The sequence below is a fragment of the Phaenicophaeus curvirostris genome, chromosome 1, assembly GCF_032191515.1.
Source record: "Phaenicophaeus curvirostris isolate KB17595 chromosome 1, BPBGC_Pcur_1.0, whole genome shotgun sequence".
Taxonomy (NCBI): Eukaryota; Metazoa; Chordata; class Aves; order Cuculiformes; family Cuculidae; genus Phaenicophaeus; species Phaenicophaeus curvirostris.
Window position 1 is genome coordinate 86,296,707 of NC_091392.1, and position 26,083 is coordinate 86,322,789.

The 26,083-nt window shown below is 43.8% G+C and overlaps 1 protein-coding gene across 1 annotated transcript in view; it reads right to left on the minus strand.

Moving 5' to 3' along the window:
• Window positions 1–5,171: 5,171 nt before the first annotated feature.
• The window catches only part of CFAP91 (cilia and flagella associated protein 91), a 35,096-nt gene continuing 14,184 nt past the window's right edge, over window positions 5,172–26,083 (minus strand). Inside the window, exons 11-18 of the mRNA XM_069867253.1 lie at window positions 21,152–21,268; window positions 18,057–18,128; window positions 16,373–16,519; window positions 13,961–14,182; window positions 12,555–12,703; window positions 11,258–11,349; window positions 7,786–8,102; window positions 5,172–5,312 (exon numbers count right to left, since the gene is read on the minus strand). Coding sequence (XP_069723354.1) covers window positions 7,801–8,102; window positions 11,258–11,349; window positions 12,555–12,703; window positions 13,961–14,182; window positions 16,373–16,519; window positions 18,057–18,128; window positions 21,152–21,268 — 1,101 coding nt within the window. The 3' untranslated portion in view covers window positions 5,172–5,312; window positions 7,786–7,800. The remainder of the gene's footprint in view (window positions 5,313–7,785; window positions 8,103–11,257; window positions 11,350–12,554; window positions 12,704–13,960; window positions 14,183–16,372; window positions 16,520–18,056; window positions 18,129–21,151; window positions 21,269–26,083) is intronic.

The window sequence follows — 26,083 nt, forward strand, 5'->3', positions numbered from 1 at the left end:
AAACTTACTAAACTTTTTGGGGGGTTCTTGCCCTTCCTGGGTGCTGAAGCCCCTCCAAGCAGGTGCCACTTGGTTCCAGCTCACCAATGGGCCACGGGGCTTGTTGTGCTCAGTTTCTGCCCCTCTGGCAGGTGCTGCAATACCAGGGTGACAGGGCCAGGCAGCTCCCTACAGCCTGGCTGCTCCAGAAGGGACACCCGTGACTGCTGTCCCCTCACTGACATCAGTTCCACAGCATCACCAGGATTCGGGCTGCATCTGACCTGTGTGCCGAGACTAGGGCTGATCTGCTCAACCCATCCAGCCCCGGGCATCAAGGGGGCCGGTTACACCAGCGAAGGCATCGCTGCCTGAACCACAGCACCTCACCAGGTGAGTTTATTAATTTCCAGTTTGACACTGGTGGGGAGTTTGTCACAACCCTCTGTGATTTGGGATGGTGGTTAATTACCCTTGAGAACTTGTCTTTTCTAGACACACACGTGCACTGGGGCCTTCTGTCTCTTCTTAACTTCTCTCACTGTGGATGTGAACTTGGACTCTCTTTCTGTGCAGTCTTTGCGCAGGAACCCTCTGCTCCAGCCTCTTCTGAACATCACAGCCTTGTGACTGGGACCCAGTCACTTCATAACTTCTTGCTAAGGTGACTGGAAGGGGCTCTTCAGCTCCTTCATGTCTTTCTAATCTTTGTAATTGTATCTTCTTTATAATTGTTTTCAAACCTCCTCAAGCAGTGGGTACAAAAACCAGCCAGAGGTTTCCTACATCCATCTCCTGACGAGGGGATTAAGACACGGACTTCAATCTGATGGATCGAAGACCCTTTATTGAGTTAGCTGTTTCTTTTTATACTCTTTTGGGTTACATAACAGGCTGTCCACGAGGGTATCTACAGTCTATTATTGGCTAAAGGTGGCTGTCCATAAGGCTATTACTAACATATTATTGGCTAAACTACCGCTCATGCTAAAATAAACAAGTTACACTAAAATTAACTATGCTGATATTTTCCTTCTTTTGTTTTTCTCTCAGTTGGTACTTGTTCCCACCCAAATGGCTCTTGTTTTCCTCTCAGCTCTCTGTTTCAAGGTCTTGTCAGAGTTGCTTGGTATCAACAAGGCCGACAGCATCGAGTCCTTCTTCCCTGTAAAATGTCTCCCCAAACTCCCCAATGCCAAATACAGAAGCTAGAGAGCGTCTTGCAGCTGGTGCCTCTCTGTCTCCTTCCCAGAGGAAGGCATTTGTCCTTCTGTGTGGAGGCTGCAGTTGTCCAGCCTACCCGTCACTCCCTCCCACTGTAATCTCTGCAAACATTATCAATAAGACTTTCACCTTTTCATCCCAGCCACTGTTTAAAAAGAAATAATGAAACGCTTTAGCATCAAGAGCCAGTCACTGCACAGCCTCACTGGGAACAGCCGTTCTGTCACCATTCCCAATGGGAAAAGACCTTTTGAGACCTGCCTGTAAACCAGGTTGCTGATGCCTTTGAATGATTAAAATGCTAATAAAATGCAAAGCAGCACCGAGCTGAATGCGGTGCAAAAGTCTGTTCCACTGACATGCTCTGTCTTTATCAACCAAACTTCCAGCCATCTGGGTTGGAATTAAAAGTCAGCATTAAAGCTACTGGTTTGTTACCTGGGAGGCGGCAGCTTTTGGGCTGCTGGTGGCAAGGTCCAAGTGGCTTTCTCTTTCTGTGGGAGAAGAATAAGAGCCACAAAGGAGAAGGGAAGAGCAGGAGCACTGTGGTCTGTCTGAAGCGCTGAGTCCAGTTGCTTAGAGACAGTGAGCCCAGCAGATGGTACACAACCTCATTAGCCAGCCTTGAACCTCACTGCCCTCCCTTGGCTCTGGGAAGGGCTCGGCTGGGTCGTGGACCTGTTTTTTGCTAAACCAGCCATGCCCAAAGGCTGCAGGCTCAGACCTGACTAGCTGCCTAAGCCGAGCTCTGGCGGGAAAGGAAGGTGTGGAGGTAGCAACACTGCATGTGGCCCAGCAGGTTCACTTCTTGGTATGAATGTCATACAACTGCTGAGGCTTAGGAGCAGAGACTGGTCCCCAAAACTAAGCCCTGCTGGTGCACATCGCAGGAGACCATGCAGGTGACAGCGATCAGGGCTACAAGGGAGACCTGGACTTTCACAACAAACACATGCCTTTGGTCCATGCTGGAATACGGTCCTGGATCTTGCTGTGTGCCCAGTTAACTCCCGATGATCTGGCAGAGACGTTTTCTTCTTGGTATGTCCTCCTGTCCTCTGAGAGTCTGCATTCAGCTGGGTCGGACTCCCATGTTGTCAGTGGAGTTAAAGCCTTCTCTTTCAGGGATTCCCTGCTCTCTACATCACCTCTCTCTGCTTGTGCTCTCCAGGGTAAGGCTTGGTCCTCCAGGACGAGATAGGTGGAGAACAACCAACCTCTTCCCTTGTGGAAACTGAGTAGCTGCACCGGGGGCCTCTGTTAGGAGAGCCACCTGCCTGAGTCCAGGGCTTCCCGCAGAGCCCCCTCACTCGCTGCAGAGTGAGAATATGTGGCTGTGGGCAAACAAAACTTCATCCCCAGGCAGAGCTGCTTGGCTGAGCAGAGCTCCTTCCAAGCAGAGGAGCCAGGGCCCTGTGTACAGTGGCAGGGCCCTGGGGGCATCGTGCTTTCAGAAACAAAGAGATGGAAGGATTGGGGTTGGGTTTTTTTCCCCTAAGTGAAATTTTTAAAAACTAGTTGAATCCAAGAGTTAGAGCAGGACCCTTCATCTTGGCTTGCTGTTTGAACGCTCTGTGCTTTACACCATCTCTGCATGGTAAGCATCCACAGGTCCAGGTGCAGCTGCCGACACAGGAAAGCGTGGCAGGTCTTGTCAGAGGAAGGCCAAGATGCACAGTGGGAGCAGCAGGGAGGGAGGATCAGACGCACAGCAGGAACGGCACGTGAGTTTGGGAAGAAGCAAGACGTGTTTGCCCTCCTGACTCACCAGCCCATTGTCACCCTGCGTTTCCTGCAGGCGTGTCCTCCTCCCTTCTGCATCTCATTCCTGTAAGAAAGTCCTTTGCCAGGCAAGAGTGGAGCTGGCTTGTTTGAGGGTATTTTTGCTCATGGAGATCGATGACATTGTTTGAGATGCTGCCATTTGTCCGCAGTCTCAGGAAATAAAGGGGGCTTCCCAGCTGGGGTGTCTTTGTTACACCTCACTTCTCTTTCAAGACTTTTGTTCCATGGCACCAGGCCTAGAAATGGGCTGGACAATGGAAGCTTGTTCCGCTGATGACGATGAATTTGGGGCCTGCACAGCAATGAAAAATGGTTTGCGTTTGTCTTGAAGTGGAAACATTCCATGGGCAGAGGAAGAAAGGCTTCGATAGGTAAGGAACCAACACGGTGTTTGCAAGAGGCTTTAAGGGGAAGGGCTGGCTCTTCCTGGCTCATAAATAGGAGGGAGATTGGAATCAGTCTTGCAGCAGCTGAAGGAGGGGAGCAAATGCAGCTTTTCGGTCTCAATAACACTGGTGGGAGCTGCTGCTTTCCAAACACTGGTGATGTGAAATGGTGAGTGAGAAGATGCTGGCTGAGAGGGATATTTAGGGGAGGGTTAAGTGCTCTTTCAGTGCAGGGGCTACGTAAGAGCATGGGTTAAATATTTCTGGCTTCTTGCTGCATCTGTATTCAGAGCGCTGGTGTTGTTCACACTCAGTGCTGACGTTGTCACCAAGAGCAACAGCATCAGGTCCTGGCTGCGCAGCTGCAACAGGCTCAGTGCAACTGGCACTCCAGGTAGCACCTCACACTCCCAATTCCTACCCCAAGGATGAGGTTGAACATTCCCACACCCAGCACTGACTGAGGAGCTCCAGGGTGGGCAAGGAGTGCAGGTTACTACGAAAGCTCCTCAAGCTCCCCGTTCAGGGAACGAGATGTAATAAATCTCTGGCAGCTGGGCATGAGCTGGGTTGTGCAACAGGTCCAACCTGTTGCGTGGATTAATGGGCAGCCGCGATGGGAGTTTTTGCAGGGGCAGTCACAGCTTCTCAGGTCTGCAGGGGACGGTGTGCCAAGCCAGGCTGGCCAGGGAGGCCTCTGGCCCTGAGGAACAAGTGGATACAGGTGAGCAGCCCAGGAAGTAAACGGGAATGGAACATCCTTTCTGAGTGCCATGTGAAGGACTGGCCTTTGGCAGATGGGAATAGGCCAAGGGAAGTGGTCTGGATGCCAGCCACAGGAGGTGGAAGAAGAGGTGCATGGGGTTGACATAGTGTGTGGGAGAAAAGGAGGAACAAGAGGGACTGATATGATCAAAACAGAGCCAGAGCTGCCTCTCCTCCCTGGGCCTGCTGGGATTTTCTCTCTCCTGCAAACACCGTCTGTTGAAATCTTCCCTTGCAAGGTCTGCTCCTGGCAGTGGCTGTGAGCAGAGGGGGGGACCTTGGTCCAGGGTGATTCCAGAAAAAATGAGTTTACTAGTCCAGGTGTATGCGCTGACGTCTCAGGGACTTAGCAGTTTTATCAGATGTTCAAAACAATTCCTGCCTCTCTAGTGGGGTGGAAGGCAGCTCCTCTTCCCAGCCCAGGCCAGACTGTACAGGGCGCGGAGGAGAGGAGGCTGATAGACACCGAGAAGATACTGACTCACCACTTGGAAAAGCGCAGGGAGAGCTGCGTGAACAGAATTTGGTGGAAGCAGGAGGACAGGACTGGGAAGAGGTGAAGTTTGTATCAGCGCAATTGGACCTCTTTGCTAGAAGCCTTTGGCATGTGAAGACCCATCGTTATTCTCCCCCCACCCACGCGTGTAACGTCTGAATTGAGCCCAACAAAGCAGCAGGCAGATCCGGCGCCTGCGAGACCAGGAGCAAGGAAAACAGCAGCGCTCAGGAAGTGGCATGAGCTCTTTGAACAGCGTTACAGCCAGGCCTATAGAAGCAACTTCTGTGATGGTCATGTTGCTTTTAAGGGAGGCAGGAGAGATGGGAGAGCACACGTTTGTGGTGTTTTTATGCCACCAAAAACGTAGATATAGTAAGAGTCTGGGATAACGGTGCGTTGGCTTCCAGTTGTCCTACCAGCAGCCCATTTTGCTGCTCTGAATTGCAGTTATCATGACAAGATTTCCTCCTTGTACACTGTAAAAGCCGTATCGGCAGGGAAGACCTGAGACAAATCACATTCATTCATTCATTTACTGCAAAGAGGCTGATTTTTCACCCTTCTTATAGCACAGTGACCCCAGAGGCTCATTTGGTTCAGCCAGTCTCCCCCATCTGTCAGGATGCAGAAGCCGGCAGAGCAGCTCAGGCAGGCTCCCTCCTAGCTGGCAGCTGCTGAAAGAAAAGAGGGACAAGCAGAAGTTCCCCAGTGTTTCCACTGTATTGGTGCAGCCTTGGAGGCATCTGCAGTGTTTGTTTCGGGTACGGGCTCCTCCCTAGGGTTGTTCTGGCTCCTGCTAGAAGCAGGAATGGTGCATTCTTGTGCTGTTGATTTATGATCCCAATTCCCTCTCACTGTGCTCATTTTCTTTCTCAAAGCACATTCTGCAAAGCTTGAAAAAAACCCAACCCTGCACGTGACAATTGAAAGCAGTTTCTCGAGCAGAGTTTCCTGCAGGAATCCTGCTGTGGCCTTCAGTTTACATGCAGGAAATGTCATGTGGAAAAGATGGCTTTACCCTGATGGTGTCCCTTAAATCATAACAGAAGCCAAGACATTTATAGTCCAGCGTGTGCATAGCATCTGGAGTCCCCTGCTCCCTTGTTGCCGTGCAGGGTGCGGAAGAACAGGGCACTGCAACCAACCTCTGTTCCCACACCTGTTAGAATTCTTCTTATCTTCTTAAAACCATGTCAAATTGTACAACGAGCCACATGGAGAATGTTCATTTTGACACGCCATCTCAGAAATACAGTGAATACCTGATTTTCCAGTTCTGCTCTCCTGCTGCATCAAGTTTTCCATGTCTCCCTTATTCAACTGGATCCTGTGATTCACGTTATCCCCCCTCTTTCAACCAGACTGTATTTGTCTAGGGTGGCCTGAGGCAGAAGAGCCGAGCCCTGTCCAGCTTCTCCTCTCACACTGTGGAGAGTGTTTCTGGTTTTGCATTTGCTACCTTCCCTTTTACCGACTGGCTATGTGCACTATAAGAACGTTCCCAAACCCTAAGGGACCATCCTCAAAGACTCTCGACCAAAGCTCATCACCCACCTCTGACTCCTGCTGGATTCTGCAGTACTTGCAGGGCTGCCTGACCCCAACAGCCACCTGGTGCCCCTGTTTCAGTCACCTGGAGGCCAGCAGGGCTTTCTTAGTGCAGCTCTCTGTTTCCCTTCTCCGGTTCTTATTCATAGTTCAGTGGAATACAGGGGTATTCAGACTTTTTTTTCCCCTCCTCTATCTCTCAATCCTCCCTGACATCACCCCTCCCCAGAAAAAAACCCTAAACCCAGAAACCTGATGTAAAATTTTTCTAGGAATGCACTAATGAGCCTGAATTTTTGACAGATGCTGGCTTGTGGTTTTCAAGGAGCAGCGCTATGTTCAGTATTAGTTCGCTGGACTGTACCCATGGCTCTACAGACCCAGCACAAAGAATTGGGTCATCAGTTATGGAGAAACAATGGAAGTACAGAGAGATCAGCTCATAATCACATTAGTGCTGAGAGCTATCACTGCCGTTTATTGCACAAGTTGTAGCTTCCCTGAGTAAAGCATTTTGGGTGTGATGTTTGGGCTGTGCCTGCTCCTCCAGTAGCTGCTGTGTTTGAAGTTGGTGTAAATGTACCTTTCAGATGCTAAACCCCCAGGCCTCAGGAATTTTGACAGGTGACTGCTGGAGAGCAGAGCAAGTCCCTGACAGCTCTCTGATCAGAGGCGCTGTGCCTGTCTGCAGCTCGCTGCTTTCTGGCACCGTAAGCTGGAGCACCCCCATGCCTGTAAACAAGGCAAAGCCAGCATCCTTTCTGCATAGTCCCCTGGAGCTGGAAAGCCAGAGTGACTAATGCTGTTCTAAGACAAAATAAGATTCTTTCCAGAACTGTTATCCTTTGGGATGATAAAAAAGCAAGAGTTCAGCCCAGAGGGTAACACTTTCTGGAAAATCCATAAGCACTGGTTAACGGCTTCTTTTACAAGTGACGTCAGCCCCACCACACTGTTCTGCTGTCACCTGCCCTTAGTTATTAGCACCAGATGCTGCCTGGTTGGTAGGATCTGCTCTGCTGAGGTCAAGGGCTCCTTTCCTCTATGTGAGGACTAATTACGTGAAAAGGTGATGCAAGATCAATTTCAACGCTTTATTAACAGCAGTGGTAATAATGCAGAAAGCCACTCCTCACTTTACCCCACTAAGTAAATCAGTGGGACACACTTAATAAAAGACTCTGTGCACAGTCTGAACTCAAACCTTCCCACTGCTTGAATAGTTTTTCATTTCATCTTATTAATACAGGGAAATGCCGTTAAAAATCCAGGTGTGGGTCTTTATTGGTCTGTGCCAGGGAAACAAACAAGGAATGCTACCACTGCTTTCTTAATCAAGCTTCTCGTAATATTTAGAAGAGGAAAATTAGCTAATGAGGTCTAAGGCTAGTTGGGGAGGAGGTGGAAGAAGCTGGACTGGGGCTGCCACATCAAAATGCACAAAGAGTAATTCTAGGACAACATTGCTACCAGGCAGCAGGAGGGACAACCCAAGGGAGACAGAGGATTTTCCATTCTGGGTGCCCTGAAAAAAGTAAATATAATATGCTTGCTTCTTCCTCACCATGCTCTGAGCTTCCGAGGGGAAGGGAAACTCACCTGTCTCATCTGTCTCTAGGAGACTGTAGGATCCTTGTCTGATCCATCAGAAGGGTCCACTGCTGTCTCTCCTGGGCTTTCTTTGCATTGAAGTTTAGCTAGTTCATGTGCAGCTGGGGCAGAGGAAGTGCTGTCAGCTGCACTTGGTCCAGCAGCTGTCCCGCTCAAAGCAGCACTTGCTGTCCCAGCAGGAGGATCTCCCTTTATCTTGCTGGCAGATGTCTCCTGATGTAGTGCCAGATCAGCAAGTACCCTCTCTGTGCCACTGTGGACGATCTGATGAGCAGCATAGATGTGTTTTCTCTGGGACTGCCTCACTGTGAATTGTAAAAAGGTAAAGCTTTTACTTGGAAATGTACAGCAAAGTGTTCTCTGCAGGGTAGAAGGGAGGGATTGCTTTTAGCCTTCCCGCAGCTGTGGAAAACCCTATCCTGGGAAAAAAAAAATCACGCCCTTCTAACTTTGGCTGAAAGTGTTCTACTGCCACCTAATAGCAGCAACCAACTTTGCATTTCACTTTGAAGACCAGCCCCCACAGTGGGAAGCACAGCCAAAGTCTTTTCCTTTCCAGCTTAGATGTAACTGCCCAGGATACATAATTAGGCTTTAAAATAACTTCTATCTCAGTGTCTGTTAATTGCAGCAGGTCTCTGGAAAACTGGAGCTGAAATCCCCCTCTCCTGTGTTAGGATTTTGCCTGCACCAAGAAGCTCTTATTGAGTTCAAATTCGGAGACAGTATAGATGCATTTAAGTTGCCTACCTTATCATTTCCCTTTTGCTACTGCAGGATTATTCTTGAATGTGTTTTACAGTTTTCTCATTTGTATAGCTTTCTAGCCCAGCTCTCGGGGAAAGATCACTCAAGCCAAATAATTCACCCTACAATTCTCTTTGTTGCTTTTCCCTCTTCCCTATTCCCTCTTTCTTTCTCTAGGATGCTGGTAAACCATCACAGGGACTGAAATACTGTGTGCTTGCAAGCAGGGGGTGGGGAATGTTAGAGGAATGAGGCTCTCCTTGTATTACTTCACTGCAAAAGCCCACGACTTGCTTGTGGCTTTGGTCTGTTTATTTTGTAAGGTTGAGCTGCACTTTTTGACTGTGAATCTGAACCACGGTTGTCTTGCATGCTATCATACTGCATACTATCACTGACTCAGTCGCTCAACGTTACCAACCCACCCTGTTTATGTTTATCCATCTCCCAGGTCCATTTTGTTGACAATGAGTGCAACGGGATCTTGAAAAGCTGATCTCCACCAGACAGCTCTCAGTTCCCAGGAAAGCTTGTTCTACCCAAGGCATTTTGCCTTCAATCCTGTCTGCTTGAACTGCATCAATTATACCAGGAATACTCTCCTAGTATTGTTGCAGTCTAGCTTTCCTTCCTCCATCCACAGTGAACAACATCTAAAAGAAAGTGAGTTCAAATCCTTTTAAAAGTAAATTCTTTTTCATATTGGCATATTGACTTCTACTACCAGTGAGGGAGAAGTGAGGTGTAGAGGGGTTTCAGGGTGAGCCAGTATTGGATAATTTCTTCTTTTATGCATAGGAACACAATAAAAAGAGGAAGAAAAAAAATTAAGAGAAGAATAGGTAATGGCAAAATAGAGATGTTTAAGGGGAAGCTAAAGTGTAGGCAAAGACTGAATGGGCAGGCCCTCAGCTCTTTGTTCTACAAATGGATTTCCTCCTCTGGCAAGCCAGACAAGTGTGATCTCAGATCGCTTCCTGCTAGTTTCAAGGAAGGTGTATGCTCAAGCATGTGACAGGTTGCTAAAACACAGTTTCATGATGAATAACCTGGCTCACTTTAGGGAAAGCTTTAAAAGCTGTCACAGAAATGCAATACACTGGCGAGCTTGTGAGACCTAATGCCATTCTTTGATACTATTTCCTTTGGGTTTACATGGAATAGTTACTAATTTTGCTTCCTTGAATGGCAGGGTGTCTTCACTCGAGTGTAAATTTGGTAGAATTCAGCTCTCTCTTAAGCGTATCGAATCCCCTTCACCCCATGCTGCAACACCAGAAGAGAGGATGATCCGGGTCTCTTCCTGACACTTGATGGCTGCTTTCGCAAGAATACTGTGGTAAATTTCACCTGACTGCATTTGAAGGCGCTCTTGTACTTTTACCACTTACTGCTCTAGCTCTTCCTCCAGCATCCACTTGCGTTTTTGCCTAGATCTAGCTCCGCCTTCCAGGCAAACCCACTGTAGCTATCACATCACAAATCACATCACAAATCGTAAGATTTTGAAGATTTGGTTTTCCTCCATCAAAGAGTACTTCTGAGGTGCTTTGTTCATCACCTGCTGTTGCATTTAAGCCCAGTACATGTTTTCTTCCTTGCTGGTACTTCTTTATGTCCAGAAATCTAGGCAATCTCCAGGTCTTCTCCTTCTGTTCTCCTTTCTGAGACAGGCTAACCTGCTTGTGTTACTGCCTGAGCTGCAGGCTCCACTGACTAAAATGACATCACCTGCTTTGGCAGGCTTGCAGAAGGAAGGCTAAGGAGGGAAGGGAGCTGGTTTCAGCTTATGCAGAATTGCCAGCTACTGAATAGACGCTGTTGTTGTGACAAATACACAAACTAGGAAGAAAAAGTATGCACAATGCAGAGACCACAAATGTATTTGCAGGGTTTGTGTGTTCATTCACATAGCAACAAAAAAAGCAATGAATTAAGTGCTTTTGGTCTCAAGCCAGAGAAGTACACTGCAGCAAGGGCTGCTCCAGACTCTATTGTGATACAATTACTTTTCTCATGTTATATCTACTTTCTGTGGGTGACTGGTTTAGTCATGGTCTTCTGAGTGTGCTGGTCAGTGGAAACATCCCACTTAAAAGCAGCCATTTATTTATGATATTAATGTAATGTACAGGGTTCCAGTGTATTCCTCTCTGCATTTTGATGGTTACTATTCCACTTGGCTAACCAGAAGCATCCTTTACAACTGCAAGATTATCTACTCAAAATATGACGCCACTGCAGCCAACTCTAAACTTTATCTTCACTTCTAGCTCTCAACCAGCTGGGGGGTAGAAGGAAAGCATAGGAAAGCATATAATCTTTCCACATATGGCATATATTTAGGTAATCTTCCTGTTAAAGACTTTTACAGTTTTAAAAAATTGCCATACAATAGACTATTCCCATCCATGATACTTGAAGACTCTTCCCAGGGCTTCTTTGAAGGTGCAGTGGGCTGCAGCTTCTCATGTAGTTTTGTGGTTGCAGATACGCCAAATTCACATCAGGTCTGAATTCAGGCCAGTGTTTTAAAAGACTAAAGCTCATGAGAAATTGATGAAAAAGGGTCAGAGGACTTAACTTTCTACCCGAAGAATGCAAAAGAGGACCTTCAGAGAACTGAGACAGTTCTTGGCACTGCATCTTTCCTTTCAGTGAGTTGAGCAAGAAGGGTGAACCAGTTCACAAAGATCATAAAGTTACTCCTTACCTTTTTCTCTGACAGACATTTTCTCAGCTTCTGGAATCAGGAAACTATAAACCAGCTCTGCTACAATCTCTTCTGACTGTAGGCGAGTTCGACTACAGAACAAGTGAAGAGTGGTATTAGTATTTTATTTTTCTTTCCATATCGCCTCTGCAAATACAATATTTTCACTATTTTCAAGGGAGTGTATTGTCATAGCAGTAGCTGTCAGCTGAGTCCCTCTCAATCCTACAAACAAGTGTCAGTGTGACTATTCCCCTTTGCACTGCACTGCTGATGTGTTTGATACTGCACTGGAAAGCAGTATTTCCAGGGAGAAAATCACCCTAGACTCGTTATCCTTAAAGGTATTTAAGAGCCCACTTCTCACTGACAACAAACTGAGTTAGACACACAGATACCTCTGAGGATTTGTGTCTTTGTCAATTCAGTCTTTGACCCATTGCTGAGTTTGCTAAATTCTTCCCTTTTGTGACTCTGCATTTGGCTGATCCCCATGCTCTTCTCCATGCCAGTGTTTGATGGGATCTGAAGTGGCCCAAGGGCTGCACGCATTATCTATGCTTCATTCTCCCCAAGGGTTTCAACATTCTGCTTGTATTCATCTAGTTACAAAATACACAGCTGCTGTACCGTAGGAGAGTCACTGTGTCACTGGGATTTTTATGGATCAATTCCAAGAAAAGGGAGCATAGAAACTGAACTGGAGGTTTGGCAGATCCTAAAAAGTATTCATTGCTGATGCCCCAGCCAAACACAAGACTGTGGTGTTCTCAACAACTTACTCTACTCAAAGTGCCTTGTCAGGCAGCCATCAGGATGAGTGACCCCCATGGAAACTGGCAGTTTCTTAAAGAACAGCCACCCCAGAATGAAAAGCTGCTGTATAGTTGTATCTTTTAGCATCTCTTTCAAACTGGTTTTCTGTAGTAGTGTAAATAAATGAAAAGACTGGTATGAATGGGAATTGCTTTAGGCAGTTCCCAGATTCACTTTAAGCTCAGTCACAGCATCACATTGGCATGGAGAAGTCTGTGAATCACCCTTTTAGATCCCACAAGTGATTTGCAAAGGGAATCTGGCACATGCTGTATAGAAATAAGGCTCTGATGGATTTATATGCGTGTAACAGGTAGTAGCGGAGTGGTTCCCATACAGCAGTCACACTAATGAAGCGATCATGAAAAGCATTGCTCTGCCCTTCCCCTGTCTTAGATTATATACGTAACCACAGATGCAGATGGTCAGGCAGGTTCTAAAATGCTGTGAACAGCCACTAATGTGCCATTTAATAACATACCGACTTTCCATTTCATAAGCAATGTCATTGATTTCTACAGCCATTCTCTGAACCTCTTCCCTGGCTTGTTCTTCAGCTGTGTTTTCCATGCTACTCAGGATAATGTCTTCCAAGTAGGAGTCAATAGAAGTCTGGTGCACTTTCACCACCTGGAACAAAACACCAAGATGTTGTTCCTTTGCCTATTGTTGTGCCAGGAGCATGGTGGAAGAAGATTTCCAAAAAAAGCAAGAACAGATTTTTCACCAGACTCTTAATTTCACACAGACCAGCCTGAATTTTGGTTTCAGAGGTGCTTTTTGAGAGGAATAGCTTGTGAAACATCTTTTTTTTTTTCCTAATAACTGTTTCTGAGAACCAATTGAACAGAAACAAGTGCAGGGATGAACGACATGTGAAAGAAAAACTTATCTGCAGGTCCAATTATGCTGCAGCAGGTTAGTTCTGTGAATGCAATGGCAACTGCTCCCTCAGTTCTCATGGTCCCCTGACCAACAACTGCCAAATAATCATCAGTACTGGCTTCAGTAAATTAATTGGCTTTCATTCAAGCAAATCCTGAAGGAAAAGGTTCCATCAAACCCATCAAAGCAACATGGACAATACCAAGATAAAATTATTGGTTTCCTTACAATGGTTGTAGGGCAGAGATTCTAGAAAAGTGTGTTTGCCTTCTGCTAGTGAGAATGGGATAACTCATGGCACTTTGACCCTCTTTGCTTCCCACTCAGAGATACAGAAAAGATAAGAGAAGAAGCTAAAATTAAAAGAAAAACAAACACAGTGCCAGACTCTCTTGGAATTAACCTCCTCCCACAAAGTTCGAAAATTATTGGCTCCTACTCATTCCTTTCAACTGGGAGAAACATGCTTCATGCAGTCAGGAGCTAGGGAATAGGAAGAGGGCTATGGAATAGTCATGGAATACAGCAAATCAGGATCTTTGTTCCTGGATTTCAAGGTTTGTGTTATCCATTATCATTACTTCAAAATAATGTTTGTGCCTCTTATTAAACTGCAGTCCACTTCTGGGGGTGTAAAATATTTCCAAAACATTGCGTAAAGGCATCATTCCTGGCACAGCACCAGGAATGTTGGATAGACCAAGTGCTGACAAAATTTTATGATCTAGGTATGTCTGTTCTCCTTAGGTCTTTGTTGTGGAAATTCAGAAACCTACATCTGTTCATGAGGCCTAACAAGACTGTCTGGAGGAGTATTCAGATCACACAATTTAATGGGCATGACTCTTTAAGAAAAGAATCACCCACTCTTCACTAAGCCTCAATTTTAAAACTAAACCATCACCAAAGTCAGAGCTGAAGCACCTCCCTTCCACATGGACTTTCCCACAAGGAGGCACTTCCTACCAAATGCCCACAGCCCCACCAGTCTCCCTCCCTTGCCTGTCTGAAAATCTCATCTTCTTCCTGACGCTGCCTCTCTTCCACCTGACGACGTCCACTTTCCTCCGCTTCCCGCATCCGCCTCTGCCTCTCAGCCAGCATGACAAAAGCATGGATCTTCCGTTCTTCTTGCAGCCTCACCAGCTCTTTGGACAGGAAATCAAATATGTTTGCCAGTACTCTTCCTTCTTCCCTGGCCAAGTGTTTTTCCACTGATGACAGCTTTAAAAAAAAAATGCAAGGAATTGCATTACAAACCCCAGGAATGCTGTTGGAAGTCCCAGGACTACCACAGGCATGTGAAATAGCTCTGCAACATCCACTCAGACCTGCCATGGGACAACCCTAGGAGTTTTGCATTCTTTTTGTTTTACATGTGTTGGCCTGGATTCTGCATAATGTAATGTTCCTGTATATAGGCTCTGATGGCATAAAGAGGCTAAAAGATGGCAAAACTAGTTATCACAGCTGGAATAGTCCTGATACTGTCACACTACGACAAGCAGTTCCTATGCTTGGGTGAATGGGAGGAGATAAGACACTAGATGCGCTGTATTCCAGGTATAATCAACTGCTTTTGTGGCTGTGAGTACAACCACAATAGTCACTGAAGCCATCTGCGTGTTACTGGGGAATGCTCCACTGCCCAAACCGAGAAAGGGGAGGCCTAAGGGTGACAGTGCTGCATTCCTCTATCTTTCTATGCTAAGCTTAGCTAGAACAGAACAGAAAAATAGAATCAAAAGGTGCAAATGAAGCTTCTTTGTAGCATTTGGAGAGTAAACCCTCAATCCTTATGAGCTGGAAGCTTGAGTAAAGGTTTAGTAAACTGTGCAATTGTGAGTACAACCACAGAACAGAAATTTCTTGGAAAATATCTCTTTTTTTACACTAGCAAGGTAAAAGAAAAAAAACATGAAAAAATCTGTGACCATCAACACCTGTGAGTCATCACTGAATTTCTAAAATAGCCACACGTATAGAAAATTCCTGCACATGCATTCCAGATTTTTAAAGAGTTCAAAATGTTTGAAGATCTGAGCCTCGGACTCTGTACCTTCAGAAACATCGTAAAAAATGCAGGAAAGAAAAAATGAAGAGGGGGTAGATACCAGCAGAGGGGGATAGTGGCTCTCTCAGAAGGAAATTCTGAGCTCAGAGGTCAGCATCTTTACCATTTCCTCTCTCTCCTTCTCTGTGAATGTCATTCTTGTGTCTGAACTGCTATCTTCTTCACTGTCACCTGGGCTTCCAGAAGGGAAGGAGCATTTCAAGCTCCTAACGCTTAAGGCTTTTATTTTTCTCTCTCTTTTATTTTCCTCAATAGAAAAAATCTGTATTCCTTCTTTCCACACCTGGGCTCCCTGTGTATAAGGGAGCATCTGGAAATAATAAGCAGTAAAACACAGTCACCCAGTTCAGATTTTACTGAGATCTGAGGGAAAATTTTGTTGCTGCCTACTCAGCAGGAAGCACTGGTCTGGCTTCTCCTCCACCAGGCCAGCTGGCCAGTGGATGCTGTTATCATAATCTGGAACCTCCAGAATAGACTCACAGCTAGTGACTGAAAAAAAACCAGGAGAGTAGTAAAACCAGAAATGTTGGAGATACTGTATATCTGAGATGCAGTGAATTCTGGACAAAAGTTCTTTGTGATCCATTTCAGACCAGCATCTGCTATTTGACTCATTTTACTCTGGAAGCTTGTGGCCCTAAAAGGAAATAGGATGGGAACTTGCATCCCCAGCTCTTACTAAGCTCCTGGCAGAGGATGGAGCCTAAAATTTCAGCGCTCTCCACAACAGTAGCAAGTACAACAATATGGCACATTGCTAAAGTCCTAGAGGTCTTGAGCCCAGCAAGACTTAAGAGCACAACCCAGCTTTTGCTTCTTTTGTGATATTTTATGCCTGAGGAGGAGCCTGCGAAGGTGTCAAGCTAGAAAAGGAACAGGGAAATGACAGAGCAGTAACAAACATTCAGTAAAACATCTGACAGATGTGAGTGACAAGCATGTATTGTGATGCCAGGTCACAACACCAGTCAAATGGACTGAAATGTGGGAAAACTGAGGTTTGTCTGACAAAGCAGTTTGTTCAAAGCCCTGTAAATATAAATAAGTGCTCTGTCTGCAAACAAAGCAAGTGCAGCCTGGGTAGCAGCTGGTCAGGGTGCCTCAGTCTGTTTCTGAGATTCCCCAGAGCCCCCACAACAGTGAGAGAGCAATTTTAGCCCCTCGGGCATTCAATGCTTGGCCTATGCAAGGAAAGCATTTTTGTTATTTGAGGTGCTTTCTGTGCTGTGGATAATAGCAAACATAAATTAAATGCAAGAGTGTTGCTACTACTACAAGCACAGAGTGCCCGGTCAGAACAACATTGTTAATCAGCCTTCCCATCTATGCAGACGAACCTTGTGCATTTGCAACTCATGCTGCTGCTGTAGAGCCAGTGTCATTTGCTTCTCCGCCTTCAAGAGCAGCTGTTTATCCTCCTGGAGTGCATGAGTGGTGCGCAGCTCTCGGATCAGATCCAGTCTCTTCTCCTTCCCTGCAAACATCTTTAAAATAAAGTTAAACAACCAAGCAGATTAAATGGGGAACACAGATCAACATATTTTGCCCACAGACCACATGGGGCCGCAAGGTCAGCCGTTTCCAAGACCTATTTCGCTGTAACGGATTCGTGGCCACTTTTAGGCAAACACTACAGCTGCCAGGTAAATCTTGCCTAAACTCTCCCACATAGAAGGTAAAAGTTGAGACTTTCTGCTATGGAGCATAGATGATCCCTTGCTGCCTTATTATGAAATAATTATTCTTTTTAATTCTGTTTGGTTTCACCTAGAACTCAAACGACTGGAATGCGGAACAGCAACACCAACGTCAAGTGAAAAGGGCAATAGCCTTCTGGATATCCTGTTATATCAGCCTCAATGTCAAAGCATTGCCCCTTTTCCCCAGTCCAGGGTTAGATGTCTCCTGTCTCATAATTTACTTACTGTTCTCTGACCTTCATTTTGAGATAGTCCAGCAACAGCTTAAAGCAATAAATTGGTGGGGAGGTTGTTGAGACTACTGTTGTCGTTATGAGGTTATGTGGCCCAGCCCTTCCCTGACATTATCTTATTTTCATTCTCCCTCACTTCCAAAAGGACTTCTATCATCAATGATGGATTAGTCAACCCTGCTGACATCATTCTCCAAGTCATGTATTTCTCATCCAGTAGTAGCTGGAAGGAGATTGCTAAAATGATGGGACATTTCACAATGGGAAAGTCAACAGTCCTGCAATGGCACCAAACATCCTTCTCATAGATCACCACAGACTGAAGACGACTTGGGAAGTCTATGTTCCACCTCAAGCCACTTCCACAGCATTGCATTGTTGGTTAAAGCTCAGGTCTGGGTCTCACATGGGAATACGTCACAAACATTAAATAGTTAGTGCAAGACAGAATATCAAATATATTCCCAGCAGGCATGAAAAGAAACCTTCTGGACTGGTCTGATCAAATGTGATAGACTTGCTTAATATAAAGCTCATGAGGCATGGCTACTCAATTAATTTTTATCAAGATCAGCTTCTGCTCCACTGAAAGCAAAATGATGGGCCCTACCCTTGCTGGAAATTACGGTGGTATTCTTTAGTTGCTCCTCATCTAATACTCAGCTCACCATCACAGGAAACTGCAAAGCTGGTATGAAATATAAGCGGCTCTGCTGGGATGTGGGAGGCTTCTTGTGCCTGCAGTCTTGGCATGATCAAGGCAAAATGTACTCATGGTCCAGATCTAGTCTAGAATTTGCCATTTGACTAATATGCTATGAAGCATCTAATTAAACAGCTCAGTGTAGAGCATGGCAGGAACAGGGAGACATGCACAAACACCTGTAGGAACCTAGAAGTTTCTGTAAGGAATTATGTCTGGAGAGCAAAACCTTCAGCCTTGAAGGTCTCTAAATAACATACAGGAGGATATGCTGTAGAAGCCTCATAATCCTTGATTAATGCTGTGGAAGAAAGATTGCAAACACACTTTCAATCATTCCCACCATTGTTCTGAAGACAGACATAAACAGGGAGACACAGAATACCATGTTCTGAATAGCCCTGCCTCGGAGCAACTTCTGCAGACAGATCACTGCCAGTTCTTTTTCCTCTTCCTCCTGCCAAAATACAACAAATATCCACACAATAATCAATTATTTCCTTGGAAACTGAGATTACTATAGATTATCCAGCTAAATATCAAAAAACGTATCGTATCCAACTTTTTCTCAGTTGTCCCTGAACACTACTCTTCTTATTTCTAGGGAAAGGAAGGTGAGTCATTATAATATGTACCTCCATGTTTTACAAGAGACGGGGCTGAAAAGCTGTATAATTAGATTCTATTTGAGATTTTAGAGGGTGTCTAGAGATGAGTACCTAAAGATAAGGAGATGTTGATGGATAAAATTACTGTATGCATTAGAAGTACTATTTGTAGCTTGATTGAATCGGAGTTTGCAAAATGAGTGTCAGCTACATCAATTTAACAGGTCAAGACACTGAGGGGATAGAATTATTATTGAAGGAGGTGCAAGAGAGCTGTTAGCCATAAATAAAGGGATTAAATTAAAAGGGAACATATAAAATTTTCTTTTGATATTTATTCCAGTGGTGACCTTTATCAGAGTAGCTCAGTAAATTTATGACTCAGAAAGTGATAGTTTAGAGGTAACATTAATTACATTATATTGTGATTTGTCTCTTTGGACTTTGCTGGCCTACCATGGTGTGACTGATACAAGCTTGGAGGAATGATGGAGCATAGCGTGAAATGGAACATGACCATACGAGGGGAAAATTTTACTTTAAAAAGAGGAAGCACAGCTGGCAGCATTTTTTTCTTGCTGAAGGGTCTTTTAGTCTAGAGTTGACAGTAGCAGAAGGGAAAAGCGCATTGGGTGCCTGGGAAAGACAGTCTAAAAATTGCATGGACGTTTTTTTAATAAAGAGCTTATGAGGTCTGCATTGAAATGTGATATTTTAGAAGTGCTGTATAACAGGGTAGGGTGTGGGATGAGACAAGTGGTGTGGGCTTGCATCTTAGTATCTGTTTTTTCTTGTGTGTAGAAGATTAAGTTTTTCAAAAGCAAAAGAAAGCATTCCTGCCTTTCCACATCAGTATCCAGGAGAAGCAAAGCAGAACTAGTCAAAGAACTGCCTTATGCTTTGGTATGTTCTTTTTTTCTGGAAAGAATGGATGAATTTCCAGTCCAGTTAGCAAGCTAAACTGTATCACGTCACCTGGCTACAGTGTGATATCCCTTCAGGACAGAATTTTGGAAATGGACATGGCACATATATTGGACAGGTAAACAAAACTGCTTGGTCTGAGATAAACTATGATTTGGCTTAAATTCTTTGTGGGATGCATTCTTCTGCACTTCCGTTGTTCAGGGCTGGAAATGATGCCTTAGTATGTGCAATTATCAACTTCTCAATCTCTCTGCTACAGAGCAGCAGGAAAGAATAAAGGAAGATGCAAAGCTCTTGCCTTCGAGTTAAAAAAAATTGAATTAGAGATATAGAAGGATCTGGGAGCAGGCTGAAAACTAGAGGGAGAACACGATAAACCAGTGAAAGAGTACAAAGGTGTTCTGTGAGCTTACTGTGGCCAGTAAGTGCGTAAGGAATGACTTGGGGAAAGGAGTTGAGGAGGCCTGCAGTACCACCTCCATTCTTTGCACTTTCTTTTATATCCCTTGCATCCATGTCACCTGCCTGCCACTCTGGCATGTTTCCCTTTTTTGATCCTCAACTCAACAGGGAAGAGGCTGGTACACTTAACAGTTGGTACTTGTATCTGCATACAGCAGGAAGAGAAGCATTAACAACAGAGAAGAGCCTTGCTTTCAGTGCTCCTCACAGCCAGCTGGTAGGAGAAACCTTACATAAATTCTGCAGGGCAGATGTTAGCGCTGCTCTTCAGTGGCTGAAGTGGCCTGATTTTACAGATGGAGCTTCACTGGAAAGCTGCACTCTTCTATATGTTCACACATAAAGATACTTGAAAATGATATGAATGTTGATAATGAATATTGACAGAATTAATTTAGGTGGAATTCTATCATATTTGAACTCCTTAAATGTAAACATGCTCAAGAATGCCTACAACTAGTAGATAAATCTTTCTAATTTCTTTCCATGTTAGCTGGAAATGCTTAAATACCTGCTAAACTGGTAAATCTAAACAATGTAGATCTACCACTGCAATACAGTATCTAATACCTAGGAGTTAGTAAGTAGTGGAAAGCTCTTCCTGAGGACATATTCTTGAATTCAGTCATCTTAAAATAGACTGTATAAAACACAGGACATCATACTGCACAAAGGAAGACAGCATGGATGATCTAATAAGACTTTCTCTCTCCCAGTTTCATGGTTGTGTGACTCTTAAATATAAAAATTTAAATGGTAATTGTGTCTGATTCTTACTACATCATGAAAATGGGGCTAATAAGACAAAGCAATCCACTGGGGCAAGCACCTCTTAAGTACATTACTTTAAGAAAAGAAAAGAGGTTGCAGCTCTCTAAAAAGTTGGTTTTTTTCCTACAGCATATCACATCCCCCATGACACATCATTACTGCTATTTCAGTCTCTGCATAAGAACCATCTTCTGTGAACTGGAGCATGCTCATCAAAGACTGTATCCTGCATGATGATAAGAGCTTCACGCCAGCAAATTAATGAAGTGCATGCTCAGTGCTAAAAACCCAAAGTCTCACTGACTTCAACGGGACTAAACTTAATTGCTCTACTGGATTATGATAGTGTTGTCAGATCAGGAGATTGGAAGACATTGAATAATAATAATAATAATAATAATGATTCTGCCTTTTAGTTAACCCAGAACAAAGGAATAATATGTCTACTGATTTACGTCTCTAAATAATAAAGTTTAGTTAAAGATTTGGTGAACAGATTTCATAAAAGACTTTCAATTCTTTGGCTGCTAGTATCTTTATTGAATAGAGAATAAGAGAGACTGAAGAAATGGTGATGGCTATTTCTAACATGAATACACATTAAAAAGATAAAGACCACTTCTTTCCTTCTCTGGGCATTCCTTTAACAATTGTCTAGGAAACAATCAGGGATCAAAAGAAAAAAAAAAAGGGCTAAAACCAGCCCACTTACAATTGATATTTTTTCCAGGATTGGAGTGGGTGGACGAGGAACAGGCTTTTCTACTTTTTCAAAGATATGGATGGGCTTCTTTGGCTCCTCGACTTTATTCTTCTTCTCCAGTAGTGCCTGGAATAGACACACAATTTAATCAGAACTGGGCTAGATAGAACAACACAATAAGGCCAGTATCTAGATAGTGATGCAATCTCTGTAGATGACAACTGTTGCCAATTGTACTGACTACAGGGAGATGAGAGTATTTTGCACTTTGCAGGCTTGTAGCTTCCGTTTCTCACTGCAAATCAACTGATAAACTGAATATGATCGGTAGATGAAGCTATTAGTTGGTCAGAAGATACTGATGGGAACTTCAACATCATAAATAAGAAGGAAACAAGAGTTGCAATTGCATAGGGTGAGTCAACTAAAATTAACCTAAAACTGGTAAGAACATAATCTTTAATATAATATTTTTTTAAGTAAAAGCATATTTCAGATTTATTTTTCTCATTTTAAAATAGGAATCTCATTGAACCAATTAAACACTGACCCATATGCAAGCAGAGGCAGCTGTGAGTGTGTTACTTACCTTATGCAATGACAAGAACATTAATTACTTTCCTATAAAATACAGGTAAGATTCTTTCAAAATATGAAAAATGGGTAAGATTATCACAATTTTAATTACAATTTACATATCACCACAGGATGGTCATTAATTCTTTGCCTTTAACTATAGGTATAATGCTTGTTATTGTGGGTTAGGAATGTTATGAGGTCAGGAGATTTCATGAAGAGGGTCACTTGAAGAGAGTATTGTCACTGTTCCATGACCCTTTCTCAATGAAATGTCTTCACATGATACACTGATACTGTGCTGGGTTCAACCAAATGACCCAGAGCCCCTTCTCTGCAAAATATTTTGAAACTCTTCTCTGTTCATCTGCAACTGCCCGGTAGCCCAGCAGCACCCACAACAACTGCACAGTGGACTAAGGGCAAAAGGGTAACTAGTGTGCTTGAGAATTTCTTCCTACCAAGAAAATCCACACGCCCATTAAGCGTGGGGTTTATCTTGCTTGCAGCTGTTTGGTAGCAAATGCCAAACCTTGTCAATCTAAGTAGGCTAGGAGTGGAAATGCACCACAGCTTCAACTCTTTCAAGACAATTTCAAACTGTTTAGAGAGCCAAAGTCCTGACAAATGCCCATCGCAAGCTACCTAGAACAAGATATCCAGATAATAATTTCCAACGGCATGACAATGCTTGCTTGCTGTAGGACATCACACTTCCACTTGCAAATAAAAGGGAAGAGAGTATGTACATTTAAAGCTCCTTCAAAATTATAATCCCACTACTCTATGGGTTGGATCTGTAGTCTTTATTGTTGAAAGAACAGATATATTCCAGCACGGAAAAGTGTGCTTTTTTCTTTTCTTGATCTCTCTCTTTCAAATGTTCAAATACAGTATTTCACTAGGGAGCGAAACCAAATTAAAACTTGAAAAAAGAGTCCCATGCTGAATTTCTGTCTCCAGTAACAAGAAATTCATGGCACTTGTGCAGAATTCAATGGTGAAATTAATCAAATTTTGAAACTCTAGTGGTCATTGTACAAAACTCTTCTTGCATATTGGATCTGACCTTTCAGGCCAGGATAATTAATTACTCCAGAAACGAAGATTTCTAGGTGGAGGGAATCGAATGCTTTATTATTGAAAATTTCTGAAATGAACCATGCTAATGATGCAAGAATCCAAGCCTATAAACTGCTTATAAGCCACGTTATAGCTAAAAAATGTTGAGATTTTCTGAACTGTTTTCTGTACTTGATGACCTTAGAGCTCTCTGGTGTGAAGATTATAACAGTGCTTGCTATGATTTATAAGGTGTGTTGCAGGATGGGGAATGGGGGGCTGGAATTGAAAGAAAAAGAAGCTGCTGTAATTGTGACTGCTTAGAAAACAATGGCTTCTAAGTTTATTAGTACCCTGTTGCATTCATAGGCATTCCTCTCATAAAATCTTAGCCTCCAAAACCATTTCTTTCTAACCAGAATAAGAAAATACAATCAGAATATCAGCTTTTAAAGACAGAAGAATCTATGAGTACTTCTGACAAGAGGGAATTCTTATTAACGTAGATTTGAGAAATACTGCACTTCCCACAAGTGCTTTTATGTTTTCAAGTCAGTACGGTCTAATGCCTGCTTTGCTATCTTTACTAAGTCAGAAACACTTACCATTTGCATTCTCTAATCTGAGATTTTAAGTTATTTTAAGACTTTAATGTAAGAAAAGAAAAAGAAAATGTTTTTTTGCATTAACTCACTCTGCCTAACTTAAAAAGATACCATTTCTCAAAACAAGGAGCCCAGGGCCCAAGAATCACAGTAAAATTCTTTCTTTAAAAAGAAAAAAGTGCTAAATTTCTGAACAACATACTTAAATGTTACTGCCTACATATCGCAATCTAATTTTTCTGAGCTAGACTACATTACTTTTTTCAGGTAGTAGGTTCAGAGTCATGATATAATCTGGTTGGATCAGACAACGAAGGACCACCCAGTTCACCTCCTTTTCATTTTCCTGGCAAATGCAGTGAATAGCAAATGGCACCCATGTTTTTGACCATATACTTGAGCTTCTCTGTTAGCTTCTGACAGAAGTCTTGACAGTATAGTAGCTTGAGAAACAAGTCTAGAGAAACAACACTTCGCTCACAGACATAATCCTTTCCGTTCCTTCCTTATCTCCTCTGTGATCTTCTCCTTTTCACAAGACACTAGGTGTATTTTATTTTCATGTGCATCACAGAGTATACACTTAAGTTTCTCTTTCTTCCTTTCTGCCTACAAAAGAAGGTGGTGAGACTATCAAGGACAGACTGACTACCTACACTGCAATGCAGCACGGCCGCTGCATCTTGGCTGATCAAGGCTGACACAATAGCTCTTACAGCTTGTCTGACCATAAGCCAACTAACACTGTGTTGGAAATCCATTCTTGATGAAATAACTGCTTGAACAGGTTTTCCTATGCTTTGAACTTGGCCGAGATTTTCTCCAGAGACGTTCTTGGCCCCTCTGCTTCTCCACCTTTTCCCAGCAACCGGATAAAGGAAAACAGGCATGATGAGAGTTGCACTTACTGATGAGGTGAGAGATTCTTTGTTCTGACATCATCTTGATCCAGCACTTTGAAACTATCTCACACTTCACTCCTTGAGTCACCAGAGCACACAGGGTCTCTCTACATTCACACATTGCTTTGCACTGGGATTTCTTCTAGCAGCTTCTCCATTCCTCAGAATATTCAGTGACTTAGTTGCATTTCTTTCCTATAGCAATTAGCTATATCAGTATGCTATCTCCTTAATGCTTTGGATTTTCACACAAGGCTGTCTACAATGGATTACTTACATTCCTCAAAGTACTAACATCTGCTCTGACTGGGAACTAGTTTTCCTTGTCCTTTTACAGATCCAGCTTAAGACACAGATCATTGTTCTTACTGTAAATCTTGGGCCACTCCTGTTTCTGCCATGTTCTCTTATTTTAGAGAATTATTCAAAGAATACTGAGGATACATAACACGCCTGCAAAAGGCTTCAGGATACTCCTCAAGAAATCTGCTTCTAAAATTACTTCTTATTGGCTTAGTTTCAAGTCTGGAAAAAGCTGTTCTTATTCCCAGGAGGAAACAGATCCTTTCTGTAGTTCCTTGGATAATTGCTTGTCCCTTCTTACAAGCTTTAAGTTTAGGAAAGCCCTCAGTATGGCAAACCAAGAGGAACATAATGAGGAGGACTAGTCCATCTTGCCACAGGTTTGGACAGAGAAGCAAGCCTTGGAAACTTCCTTTATTAAAATTAACAATGTATGAGGGCAAAATCTAGCATTCCTCCTCAGTTTCCCACCTCCTTCAACAGATTATCCAGGGAAAAAGAAACAAACTTATTCTAGAGCTAGATCACTATAAACTCTGGATTTTCTAGTTCTGCTTGTTTTCTAAGATTATGTGAGAAAATTTTTAGACTAAGTGTGCTAGGACAGCACTAAGAGGCTTTTGAAGAGAATACTGGTGTGGCTGCTCAGCCAGAGAAGTAACACAAAGCAACACAGTGCCCTTCTGAGATGATTCCTAATTGCCTGCTTTAAACCTCTTTCGTACTGCGTGTGATGGAGATTGTTTGCATGACTGGGACTGCTTATGCCAAGTGGTCAGACAGCTGTCCTCTCAAGTGCTAAATTCTGTTAACTGAAGTAGTCTGCACCTTTTACTGCCTTCTTCTGGACAGCTCCAGTAGCTGTATGTGGTGGACGTGTCAGATAGGCTCTGCTAAGTCAGAACACGTTACAGCCACCAAGCAAGAAGCAAAAGCCTCAGATGGGAGAAGTGACCAGTAACAGCACCAAAGTGCTCAAGTGTGAATTAGGGCAGTAATTTGTTGTTGCTCTGAACAGAAAGTTTAAATCTAACAGTGGCTGAAGCAGTTTCACAGTGTCAGTATTAGGCACTGAAAAAAGGACGTGGAGGTGATAATGGCAGCCAGCACGGCTTCACCAGGGGCAAACCCTGTATAACCAACTTAGTGGCTTTCTGTGATGGGGTAACCACAGCAGTAGACACGGGTAAACTGACTAGCTAGATTTCTGTAAAGCCTTTGACATGGTCCCCCACAACATCCTTCCCTCTAAACTGGAGAGATATGGATTTGATGGGTGGACCATTTGGTGGATAAGAAACTGGTTGGATGGTCGTATGCAAAGAGTAGTGGTCAATGGCTCCAAGTCCTGACGGAGATCCGTGACAAGTGGTGTCCCTCAGGGGTTTGTACAGGGACCGGTGTTGTTTAGTATCTTCATCAATGATACTGACAGCAAGACTGAGTGCACCCTGAGCAAGTTTGCAGATGACACCAAGCTGAGTGGTGTAGTT